Here is a 23,275-nt window from a genome sequence, read left to right as displayed (position 1 = left end):
TCAACATCACCGTTGCACAATTATTAAGTTCACAGTAATCTGTACTTTATATAGAGCCTAATTAAAGACGGTGCTAATAAAGAACAAAGCGTGAATGTGGATATTAAGAAATTAGATCCTTTTTTGCATGACACTGGCAGTATATCATTTTATCTTATATAAATAAGCGACATTTAAGACATGGATAAAATTAAAATAAGACACATTTGCATCTTTCATTTCTTGAAAAAAAAAATAAGCACGCAGTCACATATAAATAAGATACATTAAAGACACAGAAAAAAATAAATAAGACACATTTGCATCTTTCACTAAATTTTCTTAGAAAAACATGTGAAACTGAAGAAAAACATTTATTACTGACACAATATTCTAAAAGTCGACTGACAACTTAAGTTCAAAGAGGGATTTACAATTAAATAAGATCCATTTTCGCATGATGCTGGTTGTAGAGCAAGCAATACATTTCTTACTGACACATTATTCTAAAAGTCGACAGGCAACATTAATTCAAAGAGGGAACCACAATTAAATAAGATCAATTTTCGCATGATACTGGTTGTATAGCAAGTACATGTAGTCACATATTAATTACATCTTGCATTAGTTGCAATAATTTTGTTAAGTGCGCGTGCTTCTGAACGTTGCGTTAAGCGAGAGTGTTGTCATTTTGGTAGTTTTATATTTTTGTTTTATGTATGATTATTGCTTGTTTTGAATTTGAAATAAACGCTTTCTGGCAAATAAGCATCGTCTTAATTTTAATACAAATAATGAATTTTAACATACAAAATGTCCAATAACATACCGGCAATAACATTATATATATGTTAATTTCTTTGCATGTTTATACCGAAATTATAGCCGACATCGGCAGTTAGGGAAATTTTGTGACACACTTTAACACATCAAACATGCATGATAGTTCTTTTTTCATATGATATTCCCCTGGTTGCTTACCGGTGTATTGGTGCAGCTGATAACCCCGCCGGGACTACAGTAGGGTGCTAATACACACGTGTATCGTGTTCAATACAATCGTCTTAATTTTAATACAAATAATGAACATTTGACATACAAAATGTCCAATAACATATCGGCAATAACATTATATATATGTTTATTTCTTTGCATGTTTATACCGAAATTATAGCCGACATCGGCAGTTTGGGAAATTTTGTGACACACTTTAACAAATCAAACATGCATGATAGTTCTTTTTTCATATGATATTCCCCTGGTTGCTTACCGGTGTATTGGTGCAGTTGATAACCCCGCCGGGACTACAGTAGGGTGCTAATACACACGTGTATCGTGTTCAATACCCGATCCATGCTACAACGTGTAAGAACGGGAATTTCGGTAATTCTACATTTTTAAGCTTGCGCATCTCTAATGGGCACATATCCAAATATAATTTAATTAATTATTTTCCTAATCAGCATCATTTAACTAAACTACATGCAAATTTGTAGGTAGGCTTTCCGTGCTTAAAAAAAATAAACCGATTTTTTCAAAACCACCCTCACGCTCGGCTTTTGTCCAGTTTATTTTCACCCCTGGGGTATATAAAAGTTCCATAATTCATTCAAATTTCCAAATATGGGCATGCAGTTGGTGTGTACAGATGCAGTAAAGGTGTTTAAAGTTTAAACAAGATGAAATAAGTATTCTTTTACAGACATTTATTTTTTACAAATTTTAATCTATGGAATAGCGCCATGAAATGTAAGTGATATCAGCCAAGTAAAAATTGGGTCGGTTAAAAACAAAGTGTCATAAAATTCAAAATAGTATCATTTAAGTTATATTTTAAACTAAGTTTTTATAGAAACACTATATACAGCAAAAATACAAAAAATAGACAAATTTACCGTTTACTTTTTTATATAAAAATAAAAATGCAACATGCATCATTCGTATTTTCAGCAGTAAATTAATCAATTTAGCCATAACGTTGTTTTAATTTTAAAATTGAAGGATGTGCATACAATTTTCAACATATTTAACAATAAACATAGCTTATGTGCTATATTAAATCAAATTACGTTAGAAAAGAAATAAAACGCGTCGCAAAAAGTATGCGATGTCGGCAGGAATCGAACCTGCGCGGGAAAATCCCAAAACATTTTTAAGTCATCGCCTTACCCACTCGGCCACGACAACTTCACATCTTTGTAACCTTAAATTAGATATATATAAGTAAACAGGTAAAAAGGCTCGCTCGATCTTTGAAGAAATCGCGAAATCGTATTTTTCAGATGTTAATTGGATCAAAGTCAATATTTATAGTGAAAATAATGTAATCTAAATGAATAAGTTAAACATATATCAAAATTCGAAGTTTGAAAAAAATAAAATGCATCTCTCGGAAATAAGCGATCATTGAAGATCGGCAATGGCTTATGTATGAAGTGAAAGGACAGTTGAAAGTTTCCATTTTGCACGTTAATGATTCTGATAATATGGTGACAAAGGCAGCAGTCATATGTAGTATTGTGTTTGACCGGAGAGTAGCGTGATCTGTGTCGGTGTTGGGCGCTCTGAGGGCGCAATCCGGCTACATAGGTACATAGGAACCTCTAGTGGCTATAGTCCATGGATCGGGTTCGGCAAACAGGGAACATGTAAATTTTTATATGTATGTTTTATATCTTAATTACCTAAACGTATATTTATCCTCGTTACTTATTTACTGAGGTTTGAGTTAGTCGCAATGATTGTAGATACGTTGTACTATATTTAGTAAGTATTTGGAGGACGAGTGGCACGGGCACGCGCTTTATTATCACTTATGCAAGGAACGCGTTTTGTTTATATACGTATTTTTGATATTCCGATAGGCTTAAGGGAGGTAACTTATTCAAGTAAAACGCGATGATTTTTGCGATGCCTTTTTATAACTCTTGTTTAATTAATTACATACGAATATACAGCTAAATTTAAGATGATTTTTACCAGAAAAAAATTTCGGAGAAAGATATATTGAGATTTTGATATTCCATAGAATGCGAGTCTCCATATATATTTTCTATTGCAGGGGAGGTAATTTAAAAATTTTAAAGTCTCCGAATTGGTCTTTCTTGTATCTATTTACGTTTATTTTCAAGCTAATGGCGATTAAAAAATTAATTATTATTAGTATGTTCTCACATGGATATTGGTACGGATATATCGTGTTCATATAATAGTTACTACATCCATTTCATTTATCATAACAACAACCACACTTGGGTAAATGAAAGCCAGAATACAGGACATAATCTATAATATTAAGAGTTTTACAAATTAACATCAAACATAAATAAATCATATTATATATCAACGGAGTTTTTAGATCACTTATTTACTTAACCTATCCAACTATAATAGCAAATACAACATAACAGCAAAATTAATACATCCCAGCTTGAAATATGGTCTGGATGTTTGGCAGGCGGGTGGGAAGGAACGATGGTGACTGGGTAGGGCTTTGAATGGCTCCATGGTTGGTTCTCGACTGATTTGTTGTCGCGCGCAGCAAGTGGGTGGATGAGGGTGCTTGTCTCGGGGGTCTTCGGCGGTTGGGTGCTCGGGCCGGGGCCGTATGCGGGGGGGGGGGGGGGGGCTCGGGCTCGCTCGGCGTGGGTGCGCTTGTGCGGGGGCGGCGGGTTCTGCGATCTGGGAACTGCAACAATATACAACCCTTCACGACTGACCGACGACCGTAAATTACCGACAGACACCTCCTCTTCCGCTCCAGACAAATGCACAACAATCACATACCACACACTATACACAACCATACACAGATCACCACCAAGGAACCCGGAACACACGGGCGTGGCGCTCTCATACGCGCCACCCGTAATGAGTGGGGGTGTGAGAGCGATACGTGTGTGTGTTCCGGGTCCTACGTACCGGGTGGTGTTGGGATGTGGGTCGCGTTGAGTGTCTTGTACATAAGTAATGTGCGGGATCCGCTCCTAATCACCACCTTTAGGTAGATAGCACATTAAGGTCTCATTGGCCAACGTGCAATGAACTCTTTTAAAAATTAAAGTATTTGGCGAATACCCGGGAAACCGGGGTAAATTTGACCGACTTTGACTCTAAAATTAATCTTTTTCCCCTGAGAGGTCACAGGGGCAGGTCGGGCTACCGTAACCTCGTGAATAGGCCAGTAGGACCTGTAAATAAACTCTGAAACACACACACTCATTTATCATTCAGGTCGGGCTACACAAATCTCGTGAAGAGGCCAGTAGGACCTGTAAACATACTCTCATACACACACTCTTCACTCATCGTGGCGCTCTCGCATGTCTGAAGCGATATATAAGACCGATGTCATATATAATACTGTATTCGCTGGTATTTTCGGTTGATATGTTTGATTGCTTAGGACGCAATGAATATAGTGTATTTATATTTAATCGAAGTGAGCTCATTGTTGTTTCTGGCGGTATTCAATTTCTGGTAATAGTTTCGCGATTAAAGACGTCGGTTCTCGGTTAGGTGTGGAATGTTCTTATTTATTATTGTGCCAAGTGCTTAAAGGCGGTTTATCGCACTTTATTAGTCGGCGTTTCAAGAGAATGGGTAATAAATGCAAATCAGTAGGTGCTTAGAAGACTTAAGTACGGCAAGAACCACAACTCACTCTGCTAGGAACGATTACCACTGCCTGTCTGCAGCAGACGACAAATGATTCTGCTCTAGCAGTGAATGTATATACCAGCTTGAAAACGCCATTGGCCAGTCTAGTGTTTATCATTAAAATATGCACATATCGGCTGCTTTCATGGAAAACGAGGCTTAATGCACGTCAAATAAGATTAGCCTGTGCACAATGATAAGCATATGCAATGCGAACAAGCTAATCAAGGACGACAACAGCGAACAACTTCAGTGCCTTCAGCGCTTTGATTTATAATATACATTATGTCCTATGTTATATGGCGTATAGCTACTTATATATGTGCGTATAAAATATGTTAACCGTCTTTATTTTTTAAATAAATGAAATCATACTGAAACTCTCCGAATTGAGGATTTACATGTTTTGATGAGCTGTCAAAGATTATTACAAACAACAATTATTATCTTTTTTAATGCTGACGCTTTAAAAGACTGTGGGTGCGGACCCAGGATCCTGCGATAAATCAAACGAAAAGGTACTTAAGGTACTTAAGCTACGTTGAAGAAACTCGGACATTGTTGACGCCCTGTCTTCAATAAATACTGTTTTTGAGTGAGGTAAAACTTACAAATGTATTTGTTAGCCATTTGACGTTTATCGTGGTATTTTGAAATTATTTTTAAAATAACTGGACTAAGCATTGGTTTCGGTAGAAAAGTACTGCAACAATTTCGCTAGATTTGAACACATTTTAACACTCCGCATTATGATATTTTGATTCAATTTTTCATATTTATACCAAGTGAGTTTTCATTTGACCGCCTTGCGGATACAGATCCATTAGCATGTGCTTGTGTATTATAATAACAATTAATGAGTTAATTTACTACTTACAGTATCGTTATTTTCATCAACATCATCGTTTTCATCGTTATCATCATCATCATCATCAACATAGTCATCATCTCATCATTATCATCATCATCATTATCATCATCATCATCATCATCATCATCATCATCATCATCATCATCATCATCATCATCATCATCATCATCATCATCATCATCATCATCATCATCATCATCATCATCAATCATCATCATCATCATCATCATCATCATCATCATCATCATCATCATCGTCATCATCATCGTCATCATCAACGTCATCATCATCGTAATCATCATCATCATCATCATCATCATCATCATCATCATCATCATCGTCGTCGTCGTCGTCTTCGTCGTCGTCGCCCTCGTCCTCGTCCTGCTCCTCCGCCTCCACCGCATCATCAGCAGCAGCATCGTCATCAGCAACAGCAGCAGCATTATCGTCACTATCACCAACAACATCGTTATGGTCGCCATCGTCGTGATCATCATCATCAGTGTCATCATCATCATCATCATCGTCATTGTTATCGTCGTTGTTCTCCTCCTCGTCGTCGTCATCGTCATCATCGTCGTCATCGTCATTCTCATCATGAACAATTTCAACAACCGTAAAACCTATCGCTCAGCTCATTTTTGCAGTGAATTCGGATGTTATATCAAATCTTTTTGATTAATAGAGTTTGCTGCTTAATGTATTAATAACTAAATAATAATGTTGATTATATTGAAAATAAATGGTTTCAATTTTATTTATCCGTTTAAGATGCAGTATTTGACCAAGTCAATTTGTCGCTAAAAGTATTCATTACACATTCAATCCAAAAAGCGTTACGAGTTGCTATTGAAACTATAATCGCATTCCGATAAAAATGGTGTCTGTATTAGGGCCTGTTTAATTTCTACGCTTCATTGCAATTCATAAAAATATTTTTAAGGGTACCGGTATATCTAGACACACTCTGTTATCCAAACAATACTTGTGATCATAAACAAATAAACAATGAAATATAAATAAAATTAGATGATAAAAAATGGTATCTTCCTTTTTGCTGTTGCTAGTTATCAACAGAGTAGCAAAACTTTTAAATATAAATTATATTCAATTCATAGCACGCTTAAAGATTTGAAGTTTATCTAAATCTATAAGCACAAACATATTTATGTTTGTTAATACAAAGCTGTAGCAGTTTTCTGATTGCGCTTGAAAAGATGTGATTGTTGTTGTTGCATTAATAGTATCATTAGTTTGTATTTCCAGATTAGGTATTCCACCATACATTTTGTTTTTAATCAGATGTCTTTTAATTGGCATTGCAATATTTCAATAACGAGTAATCAATACAATTGACTTTATGTATTTTTAATTGTTTATCCATATTATCATTAACACTTGAGGGAAAAATAAGCTGTGTCATTTTTTATTTTTTAATTTTACTTATGGTTCAGACAACTCTGCTTGTACTATATGCCGTAATAATTATAAGTTTCCGTTCACTTAAAGATATTGTTTTTCGTGTTGGAAAATTTAAATACGAAAAATATTAAGAGACAAGTGTGTTATGTTTGTTTGTCAATTATTTAATTGAAGTAGAAATAATACATCAGTGTACATAATTTTATTGTGTTGTTCCCTTCGTTCTTTACTTTAAAAATACAACTTAACAGCTTTGCAATCAACTGAAATAATATATAAAAAGTAAAAACAATAAACGTTTGGCTTTCTTAATACGATATCATTTCAAACGCTGTTGGAAGGAACCATTGCTTATTAGAGGTTTACAAGGTAATTTACCCAAGTACGCAAATGTAATGGTCGATTGCCCTTAGGCATGATTCTGTTTTATTACTTTAATCCGGTTGTAAAAATGCATGACCGAAGGGTCATCAGATAAGCAAAAACAGGGCCAAAATCTGATAAAATAGCGCTGTTTAGCTGACTGTACGAAAATCCGTATGTCCGAAAATTAAGAATCATGAAAACATAAATATTTTGGCTTAAAAAGGAAAAGTAAGAAAATTTAGAATGTAAGAGAAAATACGGTGGTTTTATGGTGTTTAAATCGATTAGAAATAGCAAAACCTAAAGACATTATCTCAAGTGTGATTTTCAAATGATTTTATATGAATGTACACACACGGTAAAACTAGTCTATTAAAATGCAATACCTTCATTGGTTCTCATGTTTTTAATATTTATTAAACATAGGTATTTGTGATCACTTGTTGTTATATAATATTGAAATGTACACGCATACTGAACATAAAATCATTAGCATAACGGCTAAGTTGGTGTTTACTAAGATTGCAATAGTGTTTATTTTATTATTATGAATCTTATGAGGATAATTTTGAAAGTATGACACAGAGTATCTGAAAAAGATATATACATAATCACATATGTCGTTGTTGTTGTGGTTATTGTTTCAATATTTTTATGAGTATCATACATTCAATGACGAATAGCTATTAATTTGTCATACAAACACCATAATTATTATTGGATTGCGGAGATTAAACAAATCGATTCCCTTGTAACTGATATAACTGATACATTTTTTGAGCGACAATTTGAAACTAAATCTAGTATTATTTAAATTTGATTATTTTAATTGCAGACTTTTTTTATTAACCCCAATTAATGTGTACGCAACGTTTCTTTTATTTAAATCGCTGAGTACGAAGCATCAAGCTATTTTTTAATTAATTGACAATGATCTTTAATGTATGTCATAATATAAATTGAAATCAATCTTAATTAAAGCTTGAGTGGTTGGTTTGTAATAAGTTTTGTAAATGTTGCTGTAGGATATGTATGCACAATAAATACTAACGCTCTGGCATATTGTGATGGTGATATGATTATATATTGCACAATAAATATGTTCTTGTGATAATATTGAGGCTATAATTAGTTTTTGAATTAAGCTAGCTAATTTCAAATAAGATACAAACACATCCCAATCCTAAAATTATCAGTAAGTTATAGTATTGTTTGCCTCTAGGCGCATAATTAATTGAAGGCCTAGTTTATCTGTTAATCCTCGCCCCATGTGGTGTCCCAGTGGGTACACTGATATTAATACACGATATATTGGTCCACAATTAAATCTTTTATAAAAACATGTCTCTCAGGTGACTGAAAAATGGCTGTGTAGATACAACAAATACTACTACAACGGAGACTAAGATAACACATGTTACAATTAATTTGTCTTCCTTGCGTTCTTCTTATACGACAAACACTTCTAAAACAAAAGAGCAAAAAGCCGCTACTGCTACTGCTTCGGCTACTCTTACTGCTACTGCTACTGCTGCCGCTGCCGCTGCCACTGCCACTGCCGCTGCCACTGCCGCTGCCACTGCCACTGCCGCTGCCACTGCCACTGCCGCTGCCACTGCCGCTGCCAGTGCTGCTGCTGCTGCTACTGCTAGTGCTACTGCTACTGCTACTGCCACTGCTACTGCCACTGCTACTGCCACTGCCGCTGCCACTGCCGCTGCTGCTGCTGCTACTGATAGTGCTACTGCTACTGCTGCTGCTGCTGCTGCTTCTGCTGCTTCTGCTGCTGTTGCTACTGCTACTGTTACTGCTACTGATACGGCTACTGATACGGCTACTGCTACTGCTGCTTCTACTGCTACTTCTACTGCTACTTCTACTGCTACTGCTAGTGCTAGTGCTACTGCTACTGCTACTGCTACTGATTCTGCTACTGCTACTGCTGCTGCTGCTGCTGCTACTGCTGCTGCTGCTGCTACTGCTACTAATGATAATAATTTTCCTTCTACTTCTCTTTCTACTATTGCTAGCGATGCTTCATAATTTATTTTTAAATGTATCATTTTGTTACAACAGGAAAGAACTGTTATATATATTTTCTTAAAGGTGTAAAGAATCTAAACTTTTCTGCGATTAAAGTTGTATTTAACTGGATTAGTATAGGCCACATAACAGACGCTATTGTACTGATTTGTACTAAACAACATTTTGTTATAATCAACAGTTTTAACATGCCGCAGTTTCCTTGGAAGTTAACCTTTGATTGGAGTTATGTATAAAACATTAACAAGGTATTTGTTGACAGTTTGTCCTGTCACAATTATATATTAGTTGAGCCAAACATGTGATAAAGATCCCTTTTGGGGTGGCGATAAATACTATTTATATTGTTCAACAGTGGGAGACTGAGAAAACATATGTTACAATTAATTTGTCTACTTTGCCTGCTTCTTCTTTATATATGTTTCTTGCTAATCGTTTAGTTTTAGTTAAGTAGGTATATCAATTTACATTTTTTGATAGATATTTATTTGGATAGTAATAGTATGTTTTATTTGACTTGACATCATTGAATCGGTTTATTCATTGATAAGATCGGGATCTCCACAGGTGTTTAATCTCGATTGTTAGGTGGGGAGAAGGGTCCGAATGATAATGTTGTCGTCGGCTTACGAATCACATTTCACAAGTTTTAGACAAATATGCATACGTTATAAACCTAATTTAAGTATTACATAGATAATAACTTATCTTTATTTTGATGAACTACGTTTAAGGTATAAAACTATAATTATCTATGTGCTGTGTGCCGCATACATACCATCTTGCTTTTTTAAATTTGATCACAACGGTCCGAAGTCATAAACATTCATTATGCATGGTTGCTAAAGCACAGTGTATACTAACTAACCTATGTTTATTGTTGTTTGCTAGGGTTATTTTTTTTTTTTTTTTTTTTTTGTTTTATTTGGGGGGGGGAGGCTTTTATAGAAGATTTCAACTAGTCCATCAATTAACGAAAAAAAATATTGGTATAGGAAATATAAAAGAGTAATAGACAGCTTCATTGATGCTGTTCTATTATGGTGTTTTAACGCATATAATTATGTATGGTTGATGAAGCACATTGTATGCTACCGATGTTTATTGTTGTTTGATGATGATGTTAAGTTAGTGTTGCTGTTGTTGTTAATAATGATGATGATGAGGAGGAGGAAGAAGAAGAAGATGATGATGATGGTGGTGGTAGTAGTGACGACGACGACGATGATGATGATTTTGATAATGATAATGAGATTTGAATTAAATTAATGCGCAAAGATTTTTCTTTTTAGCGGCCAAGTGCAGATATCTGCGCTCGGCCGCTGTAAGGGTTATGTAATATTTGCAATCTACATAGGAGCCAATAGCAGATACCAAGCACCATATGCGTATGAGAAACAAAAGCAAAATATTGGCAATCGCTGAAATCTCGAATATGACTTAATCATTTTATTAAATGAAAACCGGTTACTATTTTAAACGGTTATTATATTTCAACAACTTAGCGTTGTTTATCCAAAAGACCATTGTTATAATTACAGGGACGTCAATAGGCCAAACTATTCAGGAAATATGATTTGAGTCGTCAAGGATAGATTTTGAGATCAATGTACGTCCGATGAGATTTAAAGGGAGTTGGAGGCGTATGGACAGATTCGTTCGAGTACGCGATCATTTGAGAACAAATAATGTTGAAGCGTTATCGGAATTCCGGAAATTTGCGATCGGTACCGATTTTTCCAGGTTCTTTTTTATTGATTCTGATAAGTTAGCGGCCGGCACGGACATGAATATTAACTGACGAAAACCTCTTCGCTACTTTCCGAAAATCTTCGACATGTTGCAAATATCCGTAATATTCCGCATTGTACTCACCAGAAATTGCAACTAGAAAGACTACAATACATCAATTAGCTACGGCTCGGGCGGGGATTTAATTTTTATCCGTGTAAGGGACCTAATGACCCAGACTACCGGCTATTTTTTCCGGAATTCGAACTTGATACACTTGATATCTCGAATTAAATATTTATATCCGCAATTTTGATCTCTAGAGTGCTGACTGTTAGTATTGTATTTGACTGGAATGACTGTCGATAATGTGTTTTTAAGATTAAAACAAGCTTACGAAGAACTTTGTGTTTGCTTTTTTGTACGCTTTCTTTTTAAAAATGTATTGTCCGCCACGGACGCAACAATTGACCAAATGTACCAGATCGTGGTCTCTTTAAAGTGCTATGTTTTTACTGCCGTGCTATCTTTAACAAACTACACATTAGTGATCGTGGACGTTTTATACTCTTATTGAATTTTTTTCAACAGAATATGCTCTTCTATTAGTAGATGTTTAGGTGACGATGTTCTAATTATAGATCTTACACGGCCAAGAAACACTAGATAGGTCTTTGCAAAGAGAGCTGTTGGATATCGTGAATGCGTTCAATGTGGCCTGTTTATTTCAGAAAGCTATGTGCAATGTTTTATGGGGATTTCTATTAAATTGCCAATTGCAAAATTTGATTTAATTCATTCGGACCTACAAGCGGGAAACTTCTTCATTAAAATTCAATGGGCTTTTAAGAAGTTCGTTGAAAGGCCAAATTTGACGTTAAACAGCAACGCCGAAAAAATTGCTACTCAGTCTTATTTATCACTTTTTTTGTAAGATTTACCAGTAGACGTTCTTCAGTTAAATTAAGCAAACACACAGTGCCGACAAATATGGAAGGGTATTTAGGTAAAAATTACATCCTTCTTTGTGACTGTGTCATGATTCTTGATGGTACTTTCAATTAGTATGTAGACACCTTTTCATGCTTGATGAAACTTACATCTTGCCTGATGTCCAATGTCTATTTACATTCTGCTTAATGGTATCATGCATGTGTACAGATGCAACATTCTTGTTCGTTATTTGCATGCTGCATATGTGTATGTTGGTTTGTGCAGAGAGACTTGTGCAATAGGCGCAGTGCATAATGGAATCAAATATTAATGCGTTTAATAAATTAACGCGATGGTAAGATGTGAGTTTCACCCAAGCACAAAGCAACATACTATCATGCATGATACAATAATGTCAATTGACAGTCATTCCGAAATGGTACGGAGGACTACGGAAATTTACGGCGTATAACGGAAATTTTATGTTATAGGAGAAGTTGCGCACCTTTGTAAGATATTTGCTACTGAACCGAAATTAACCGCGTGTTTGTAGACTTAACTTTTTTTTGGTTAATGACTAACCATAATTTTTGTACAGTAATTTACCTTCAATAACCAAAGAAAGTCTATGGATATATTTCAATATATGCTACTAATGCATGTATGCAGAGCTCCAGATAAGACGCTTAAAGTCGTAAAAAATTGAATTAAATTTAGTAAAAAAGTAGACTTAAATTCTGTGCGTACGGTTACACATTGGAAAAATAAAATAAGAATTCAAAATTTGTGATCATGCGTAAACCTCAATATCAATGCATATAATGTAAACATTTTATCAATGAGTTCCCACTTGTCTAGGCCCTCATTACAATTATGAAATCAACAGCACTTTAACGTTATTATGAATAACAGACCATCTTTACAACAGTCGAAAAGCCGAACGTTTTCCATTATCTGGTCCTTTTATCGCAAAACGTCTGCTGTAACCCGGCAATTGTCATGAACTCTTTTTAGACTATAAACCTTAATGCGGATGTGCCAAAAATTATATTTACCTGAAAAAAAAAAGAATTAATAATAGACTTTAAGGCTGGATTATTATAGAGTGTAAACCAAGATTTTGCTGAAAAAGTTATCTGGAACTTTGCATGTATGTTGAGAGGAAATCGATTACATAATTTCAAATTTACTAGAGTACTTTTATATTGCACCACATAAAATGCTATAAAACTATAATATTGAAGTGCACATATAAACTTTACTATAGATGGGTAGGTATTTCGTGTCAATCTCTTTCACATATGAAAGAGCTGTTGGTCATGCTGCTTTAAGTACATATAGATGCATGACACAATTTAGATTAAGCAAAATAAAACACTAGGTATTTGCCAAGAGTCAAATATATACGAGCAGTAAGAGCGTAATCGTGCACAGCGAGACTTACTCATGTAGAATTGAAACTCTTATTGCTTTCTTTCGAAATAATTTCATGTGTCCGATCTAATATGCAATATGCCCGGTGTTTTTTTTTGCGGATTAATGTTCCGTTTTAGATCCATAATTAACGAATGCCTCAATATTTTCAAAAATTAACACCGGAATAATGTTCACCGACATTTTTTCATACAGATTGGATATAAATATTATAGAGTTTAACAAAAAATACATTAAGCCCTGTTCTCCCGGCACACGTGCTGGACACACAGGTGGTTAGCGTGTGGCTATGATAATAATTAGTGAAAACATCTTTTTGAATGATAAATAATCATATTAAAACGAAAAATCAAATTTTCTATTAAAAAAAAATCACTATCGTTTTATATATAACAAGGTATCCAACTCGAAATCATCCGAAAACGGGGTGCATCGTTTTGAGCAGCCATTACTAAATTAATTTTGCAGCGATTTTAATGACCCGGTCTTATTCAACGCAGAAATGAATTTCCTTTTAGGAAATGTGTATATATTGTTATATTTCTACACATGCTGGGTCAAATTTTAAGAAATAAAGCTTAACATAATTCGCTTGACCCAGTTGTGATCGATCAGACCGTATTTATGAATGAAATCTCCAGTTGTAAAGACACAACTCCGCATTGGAGCAATGAAATCACTCTTGTGTTTAAAATGTCAGTTGATTGAAATGTATGTAAACAAAGGTTTGAAAATGCGCTGGACAGTTAGTTTTGATGCATAATGCTACGGCAAGCACGGTAAGAATGTTTTTTTCTTACGTTTTATTGAATTATGGTATCGAGGCTCGTGAACTTTGCAGGGAAAATGCCCTTTTCCCCGTGAAGATTTCGGTCATGAATACTGTCTGATCGATCACAGTTTGGTCACGCGAGTTGTGTATCGTGTTATTTCTTAAAAGTTGACCCAGTATTTGTACAAATATTGCAAGACATATACATTTCCAGAAAGGAAATTTATTTCTGCGTTGAATAAGACCAAGATCGTGAAAATCGCTGCAAAATTGATGAAGTAATGGCTGTTTAAAACGATGCATCCCGTTTTCGGATGATTTCGAGTTGGATACCTTGTTGAATATATATTTAACTTATTTTTTTTAAGAAAAGTTGATTTTTCGTTATAATATGATTACTTATCATTCCAAAATATGTTTTCACTAATTAGTATTATAGCCACACGCTAACCACCTGTACCTGGATACTTTTAAAAAACACTATACAAATTCAAGTACTTATGTACTTAATTGATTGTAAACAATGACGGTTGAAATCCGTGCGTAGGAAATTTTTCTGGTAACCAAGAGCGACGTCAACGTTCATGACTAACCTGTTTATATGACATTTATTTATGGATTTTTTCCAACTTGATTGAAAATTATGTTTTATGATATTTTAATACATGTAGATGAAGTAGTTGTTTTCTCAACGAGGAGTACAATAGTTGTACAGTACTAGACACGAGTACTTGTAACTTTCAGGTTTCTCTTTATACCACAGACATTATATAGTCATAAAATGATAAATATGTGTTTATAGAAATTGTAATTATAGCATGGTAAACAGACTAGAGAAATCTGAAAGTTTCACGCACAGGTCTGTGGCAATGGGAGTTTGGGCTACTTTATAAATATGAGGTCGATATGCAATGCACATCGGTAGATTACGTCTACTGTAATTATTTGGACTAGGGAAGGGCCACAATTCCAACACATCAGCCCCGTTATGTCCTGAATTAAATACATGTATAAATTCTTGAGTGCCAATTGCATCTTACAAATATCAAAAACATTCACGGCAGTCAATTCATTGTGTAAACCTACTGGTCTTCATGGCAATAATGAACGTATTTAGTTTAATGGAGATTATATAACGAAGGGAACTAATTCAGCTTATTCAGTTTACTAGTCAAAATGATTCAGATGTTTTCGCTTTTTTTTCCGAAAAGTAATTTATTCAACATACGGAAAATAAACGCGCGCCACCTGTTGTCATAATTTAGTAACTTGCATTCTGCTTACTGCCTGTTGCTAACTGCCGTTGTTAATGACGCTTAGTGGCAAAACCGATTATGACTGGTTTCAGGAATAATGAACACACAAACATTGGATAGTCACCAAGCATGTTGAAACAATAATCAAGTATAACCGATAGAGAACAAGCATGTTGGAACTGTCATGAAGCATGTTAGAATAAACATCACGCATAATGTAAATATTCATCATGAATGATGTAATGTTGCAGCAATCATCAAGTATAAACGAATAGACAACAAGCATGTTGGAATTGTCATAAAGCAAATTAGAATAAGCATCAGTCATAATGTAAATATTCACCACGAATGATGTTACTTTTACCTAAATATCCTTCCATAGACATGTGTTGTTACTAAAATAGACATAGAGATTTGAGCATTGGGAGTGACCTAATCATACTGTGCTTTAGCAGTATTACGGAATACCGTTAGTGCCATCGTGGTTACACATTAAAATCCAGAGGGCGAGAACGCGAGAACGCGATAGTACGATGGCGACAATGTGACAATACGATGATGACAGGGTGACAATACGATGGCGACAATGCGATAGTACGATGGCGACAATGCGAGAACGCGATAATACGATGACGACAATCAGACAGTGCGATGACGACAGTGCGACAATACGATGGCGACAGTGAGATAGTACGATGGCGACAATACTACAGTTCGATAGTGCGATAATACGATGACGACAGTGCGAAAATACGATGACGACAGTGCGACAATACGATGGCGATAGCCGACAGTTCGATAGTGCGATGGTGCCAATGCGATAACGCGATAGTATGATGGCGGCAATTCGAAAATTCGATGGCGACAGTGCGACAATACGATGGCGACAATGCGATAGAACGATGGCGACATTGCTATGATACCACGGCGAAAGTACGATATGACTATCGCATTGTCGCCCTCGTACTATCGTACTGCCGCCATTGTATTGTCGCACTGTAGCATTGTCGTCATCGTACTAGCGCGTTTTCGCAATCGTACGAACGCATTGTCGCCATCGTATTGTCGCACTGTCGTCATCGTACTTTCGCGTTCTCGCATTCTCGCCCTCTGGATTTTAATGAGTAACCACGGTGGCCCTAACGGTATTTTGTACAGTAAAGTGCGTAAAATCTGGAATAACAATTTATATGCCGAAAACAGATGTTGAAAACCCGACTTTGTTTTATAAGTAATAGTCTAAATATACAATGAGTTTTCCGAGCATTAAATAAACATATTAAAATAAAATTCATGTTCGTATCGGTTGAAGTTCTTGTTAATAGTAGAAGCAAAGAACAAAATAAAACGCTGATTGGGCTTACTAATTTGAGGCAAGAAAAAACACATCGCGCTATTATATATAACATATAACGCGCATCCGCAAAGTTCGAGCGCCCGTCTCGGTGCCGTCGTTTCCGGTGAAAGTTTCGCACAGGAGCTACCGAGTTTGGGGTATGAGACCACGAATCATGGCTTGACTTGATATATCAGTCAGCGTAGAACCTGACCAGACTGCGCGGTTGGACAAGCTAGGATGGACCAACTTTGGCCGCATATGACATAAGACCCATTTTCGCATGACGCGGGTCATCTGACCTTTATAATGTGTATATAGCTTTGAATGAAATTTGCACATAGTTTTTGGCATGGACTTATTGTTATGTTAATGTGTTGCACGCTTTCAAAAGCAGAGGGCATATATAAGATCAATTATACTACGGAGTTCATTTTCTGTTGCAAAATGAAATGCAATAAAGATTGTTTCTCAGCGGTGTGTACAGTATGACAGCGTTGTCTGTCTGCGATGCATTTATACTGGTTCTAAGCTGGCATACTCACCAATTGGACTCAACCATCTGCTCGAACAAGAAATGATAAGTTCTACTAGCATAAACCTTTAATTGTAACTTATTTTAAAAATATTCATGTTATTTATATTATTCAATTTATTATTCAAAATTATAATTAGTATTTCCTTTATTGTTGATTTTCGCATTAAGAAACTTATTCGGCTTACGAAACTGAAAAATCCCATTGGAAAAAAAATCCCATGGGATTTTTTTTTTAAACACGACTAAACGCATTAAAATATCGTAGTTGTTCATCATTGCATAAAATATGATGTTTCTGAAAGTTTCATGGATAAATCTCTCAAAATAAGAAAAAAATCCCATGGAATTTTTTTTCTCCCATTTAAAAATGGGATTTTTTTATTACTATATATTTATATATATAATTGGCATAAAACCAATATACAGTCCTTAAATAACGTTAAAATACTTGCAAACGCAAATAAAACACGTTATTTAAAATGTTCAAAATCCCATGGGATTTTTCTCCCATTTGCAAATTATGGGAGAAAAAAAATCCCATGGGAGAAAAAATCCCATGGGAAAATCGAAAATCCCATGGGAAAATGCAAAAATCCCATGGGAACCCCAACTTTGCTTATAAATTTCATAGTGAAGAAAACGCGTTTTTCGAGTGAAAATAACCAATTATTAATCAACGATAAGACTTTTATCGCATACTATGTCTCAAAGTAGCAAATCTTTAAGAAAAAGGGTACTTAAGTTTGCGAAATTTCGGTTTCGCAAAGTTTTTCCGGTGGCCGTTGCAGATGGTTTATTTTAATAATTGCATGATTGATCACCTACTAACCTGTTGTGCTCGCCTCATCATCTACTAACATGTTGTGAACGCTCCATCATCTACTAAAATGCCGTGAACGCTTCATCATCTACTATTCTGTTGGGAACGCTTCATCATCAAACAACCGATTGTGAACGCTTCGTACATGTAATTTATATATCCGTTAAGCACGCTTCATCATACACAAACCTGTTGTGAACCACTCTTCATTTCCTTACATGTTGTACACGCCTGGTCATCTAATACCCTATTGTGTACGATTCATCATCTACTTACCTATTGTGGAAGCTTCATACTTTACCAGCCTGTTTTGTCCACGTAATCATCTACTAATCTGGTGTAAACGCTTACTCAAATGAAATCATATTGTCTACTCTTAATCAACTACTTATCTATTGTGAAAGCTTCATCAACTATATACATGTTTTGTCCACTTTTTTTCGTCTACTAATCTGCTGTGAACTCTTCACTGTCTACTTACTTGTTATGCACGCTTCATCATATACTTTCCTGTTGTGCACGCTTCATAATTTACTAACATGTTTTGAACGACTTATCATCTACTTACATGTTGTGAACGCTTCATGTGTTGTGAAAGGAGCCTTTTTACAGTTTTTGGAATTTTTTTAAATAAGTCATTAAATGCTTTATATTCATAGATGTAAACATTGAATTTTAAAAGCTCCGGTAAGATATCATGAATAAAATTTAAAATAGAAAAAAAGTAGCCGCTGCTGGACTCGAACCAGTGACCCCCCGTAGTCCAGGAGTAACCTGGAGTAAAATCGCATTAGCCCGCTCGGCTATTCTGCAAAGCATTCTTGGATAAAGTATTTCATGCATTATATCAGCAATCTTCGTAGTTTCACAAAATTTAAAAAAATCGTCAAAAGATGCATATATTGGCTGAATTAGACCATGGTAAATGTTCAGTAATACTGTTATCTCACAAATATCATAATTAAAACGAAAATTTGCCAATCTGAAACAACTTTTTTCAATTTTGTCAATTTGCGAAACCGTGAAAAGATCCCTTTAATCAACCAATAGTTGTGAATGCTTCATAACAACTTTCATGTTGTACGCGATTCATTATCTTCTAAGTACTTGTGAACGCTTCATTATCAACTAACAAGTTGCTTACGCTTCATCATCTACAAACCTGATGTGCACGTCATATACTTCATTTTATGAGCGCTTCATTATATAACACCTGTTGTGAACACTCTATTATCTACTTACATTGTCTGTCTACGTAGTTCGGTCGAGTTTATAATGTTTACTCTTCACTATCAAGTCCACAGGGTATTTTAACCAAACAATGATAAACACGGGTCCCGTATGTAAGGTCCCGTGCCTGTACGAAAAACAACGCCGATCTCTACCGGTATTAGAAGTTAAGTGTCTCCAGACATACTGTTTCATTTACACGATTAATTTGGAATACATATAAACAAACAATTATAAATCTGATAAAAACCGCATGTCTCGCTTGTCAAGTTTATGTGTGACTACATGCGAGCTATATATATATATATATATATATATACTGCTTATATGGATTATTGTCGTACATATAGGTATTTGAACAAAAACTTGAACAAGTAATAAACCACATTTGTGGTTATGACAATCTCATCAATTTTTTGTGAAGCGGCATTGTCCAGATAGACTAATACTGTGTGTGGGTCTTTTAAAATTATCTCATGAACCACATGACATGCTAATTCGTTAATGATGATAAGTTTAAATGGATGTAGTCACATAAAATAACAATGCGTAATCACCGTTATATGACTTTTGTTATACACAGTACTGAAAAAGGTGTATCACACATTAGTCATCTATTATCGCTGTGGTTAGTTTATCGACCAAAGACTGGTAACGTCGATAAATATGTTAGTTTTTCATTGATTGTGTATGCCACGTATTTTTTTATATGGAATAAGTGACCAGCCGTATTATCTCATCTCTGCTCGCGATCGCGGTTATTTATGCTAGTGTCATTTAATCTACCGATATTGCCTGGAAATTGAAGTTATCATAAGTAAAACTACTTGTGTTGTTTGCTTTCATTAGGTGTCGTGAGCATCGTAAATCTCCTGGCGATATTTTTACTGTGAAGATGTATGCTTTCAATTTTAATTGCCTAATATTAAGTCGGCAATTTTTGATTTCTTTAATGCGGTTGAACATTGATTATATGAATATGAATTGTGATTATATAAATTTCATTCGAAAAGGTGCAGATGAACGTGTTGATATAAAAAGTCAATGCATCGCGTTCTGTTCATGAATACTGTTGGTCAACAGGGGTTGATTCTCGGCTACCATACGCATTGATTCACTTTTCATTGAAAAATATCGTTGAATTAACTACTGGACTAACTTCCAATTATTCAAGTTAACAGTTTGAATGTTTGAATCCAAGTTTCGTGAGGCGTCTGCATGTGTCGTGTTTTAACTTTCTCTTGAGGCTCAACCACACTAAGCCTTAAAAAAGTGTATTTCTGTTACGGTAATTGCGACATTAACATATAAATGTCGACGGTAAATGTTCAACGTAAAATAAAATGGCACCGGCGAAAATAATGAGATCATTAAACAACTTCTTAAATAAATTCAAAAGCAGCACAACTATATAAAGTTTTGATTTTATGTTTTCAGTACATGTTAAAAGTTTACTTAAATTCATTCGGCATGTAACCGATAGCAAACTGACAATATTTATTCACGCATGTCATTGCTCAGATAACGTCCTTTTCGTTCATCAAACTCAAATATTTAAGAGTGTTATATAGTTTCTCATGTTGTTTCAAAATGAAGTATTGAACTAATTTTATAAATTGAAGCATGCACATTTATACTTTAATGTATAACATATAAAGTGTTACAGATGCTCTTTTGAAATGTTCTTTTTTCTATTGCGTAAAAAATATTCTTATTATTTTGCAGGACGACATCTAAAAACTCTTGATTAAACTAGCTACGTGGCGGTCCACATGCCATATCAACACAAGTCGCGTGCGTTACTGCAGTTTTCAAATATTCCGCGCCGAAGAACAACCTTACTGATCGGTCAAGGGCACGGTATTATATTATCTGCCATTGTATTGAGTAATCATAATGATACTTTTGTTCAATATATAATGACTTAAACTTAATTGTATACATTAACGCAGATAAGTAAGAGGAAAATACATTAACGACAACTCCATTAATTACTCTTATATGTTGGTCCATTGCATGAGGTAAGCACATAAAAGTAGCAATAAATGTTCCCACTTCATCAAGTGTATTATTTTACTACTAGTCTAGTTCGTGGCATCGAACACACCACGCAGTGTATGTTACAATATAAGTAAAATAAAATTCTATATTTACTTCCATTTTACTTCCTTTTATTTGAAAGATTGGGATATATAAGAGGCCGTTGAACGAATTCTTCTTTTGGAAAACTATTCATTTTGCTCGCCCAGGTATATTAGAGACGTAATGTTTTTTATTTAACTTGAGTCATTCAACCGGCATATTACCTGACTAGGCTAATAAATCAATTGTGATGTATAAGGTAAGGCTGGTTTCATATAAGACGTGTCTTTTACACGGGCAGAAGCCATCTTATTTGCATTTTATTGAAAAGCAGTATTGTTAACGTTACCTAACATAACTTAAACTTATGTACTGCAACGTGTCAGCTATGATCAGTTTATATGTACATGCACGCGTATTCGTGATCGTGTTAAAAATATTGATTTGTATTTCATGACAATTACCCGAACTATATCACATATTCTTGTCCATATCAGCTTATAACAAGGCCTACGCTGCAAGAATGAAATAACGTAATGCTCAATTTTGTTTATTACACGGGTGTTATAACACAAGTTATATAACTGTAAAATGACGTCATTTTTGTGACGAAATGACATAATTATTCCACCGAATTTCTTCAGTTAAACTCTTTAACAATGTGAAAAAACGGTGAAAAGAGCATACAATCAAGAGAATATTTGTTGGTCATGTTATAAATAGAATCTTAGATTTGTGGTATTTTTGTATTGAATTTATTAAACTCGTCATCTAAATAAAGATAAAAACTCGGCAAGGCTCGTTTTTATCTTTATTGAGATATATAGAATCTTGCATGAGTGGTCGTTTTGTATTGAATTTATTAAACGAGTCATCTAAATAAAAATAAAACGAGGCTTTTATATCTTTATATAGATGACGAGTTTAATAAATTCAATACAAAATGACCACGAATCTAAGATTCTATTTTAAACATGACCAACACATTTTCTCTTTATTTTATGCCCTTTTCACCTTTTTATTACAGTGTTAAAGAGTTTAACTAAACAAATTTGCTGAAATAATGACATCATTTCGTCACAAAAATGACGTCATTTCACATTTATATAACTAGTGTAATAACACCCATGTAGGAAACAAAATTGAGCATTACGTTATTTCACTCCCGGAGCCTAGGTCATGTTATAAGATGAGTTTAATAAATTCAATACAAAACGACCACTCATGCAAGATCCTATATTTATCAAATATCTCACTTCAGCACTGTATGGATGGCTGAAAGTGGCACAAGACCTGATGAACCGGAAAGATTCCCAAGACAGGGCAGTATGTCCAGCAAACAAGACTTGGTAAGATGATAAGTCGAGTGCAGTTTGTGTCCAGTACACAATGACAATTAACGCATAGTTTTCCCGTTTATATGTCTGCGTTCCCCCTACCCCTATTATATTTCTTAATGACATTTCAATCTAGATGTTTAATGTTTGCATAACTAAAGGCAGATATACATTAACATCTTTAGAAAAAAGAACAACGGTAAATTTATACTGTATATCAATAATTGGTCCCAAATTAAATACTTTACTTCTGTACAAAATGTGAAACATTAAAAATGAATACATCCGTTCTCATGAATCTTCTTATAACCACTTTTCAGAGTCTGCACGTGCCAAAGTACGACACTACTTTTTGGCAAACGTTTTTCACAGTTTTCTTTCAAATTATTAAAAAAACTATTTAAACATCAATATACAGACATAACAATTAAAGTTTATATAATTTCGTTAAATTATGCAGCTTCAA

General features: G+C 34.8%; 2 protein-coding genes across 12 annotated transcripts in view; both read left to right on the top strand.

Annotated features, from left to right (window-relative positions):
- LOC127867113 (uncharacterized) overlaps positions 1-23,275 on the top strand; it is a 707,753-nt gene that overhangs the window by 81,491 nt on the left and 602,987 nt on the right. The window lies entirely within an intron of this gene.
- Positions 1-23,275, top strand: part of LOC127867094 (uncharacterized) — a 514,868-nt gene that overhangs the window by 103,204 nt on the left and 388,389 nt on the right. For 4 of the 6 annotated variants that reach the window (XM_052408082.1, XM_052408080.1, XM_052408081.1 and 1 more), the window contains one exon: positions 22,734-22,821. In XM_052408082.1, coding sequence (XP_052264042.1) covers positions 22,744-22,821 — 78 coding nt within the window. In that variant the 5' untranslated portion in view covers positions 22,734-22,743. Of the gene's footprint in view, positions 1-21,115; positions 21,251-22,733; positions 22,822-23,275 lie in introns of all 6 variants that reach the window. The other 2 variants (XR_008043262.1, XM_052408079.1) reach the window with 1 other exon arrangement.

The sequence above is a fragment of the Dreissena polymorpha genome, chromosome 2, assembly GCF_020536995.1.
Source record: "Dreissena polymorpha isolate Duluth1 chromosome 2, UMN_Dpol_1.0, whole genome shotgun sequence".
NCBI classification, from domain to species: Eukaryota; Metazoa; Mollusca; class Bivalvia; order Myida; family Dreissenidae; genus Dreissena; species Dreissena polymorpha.
The sequence above is the reverse complement of the archived record's forward strand: the minus strand, read 5'-3'. Positions and strand labels throughout refer to the sequence as shown.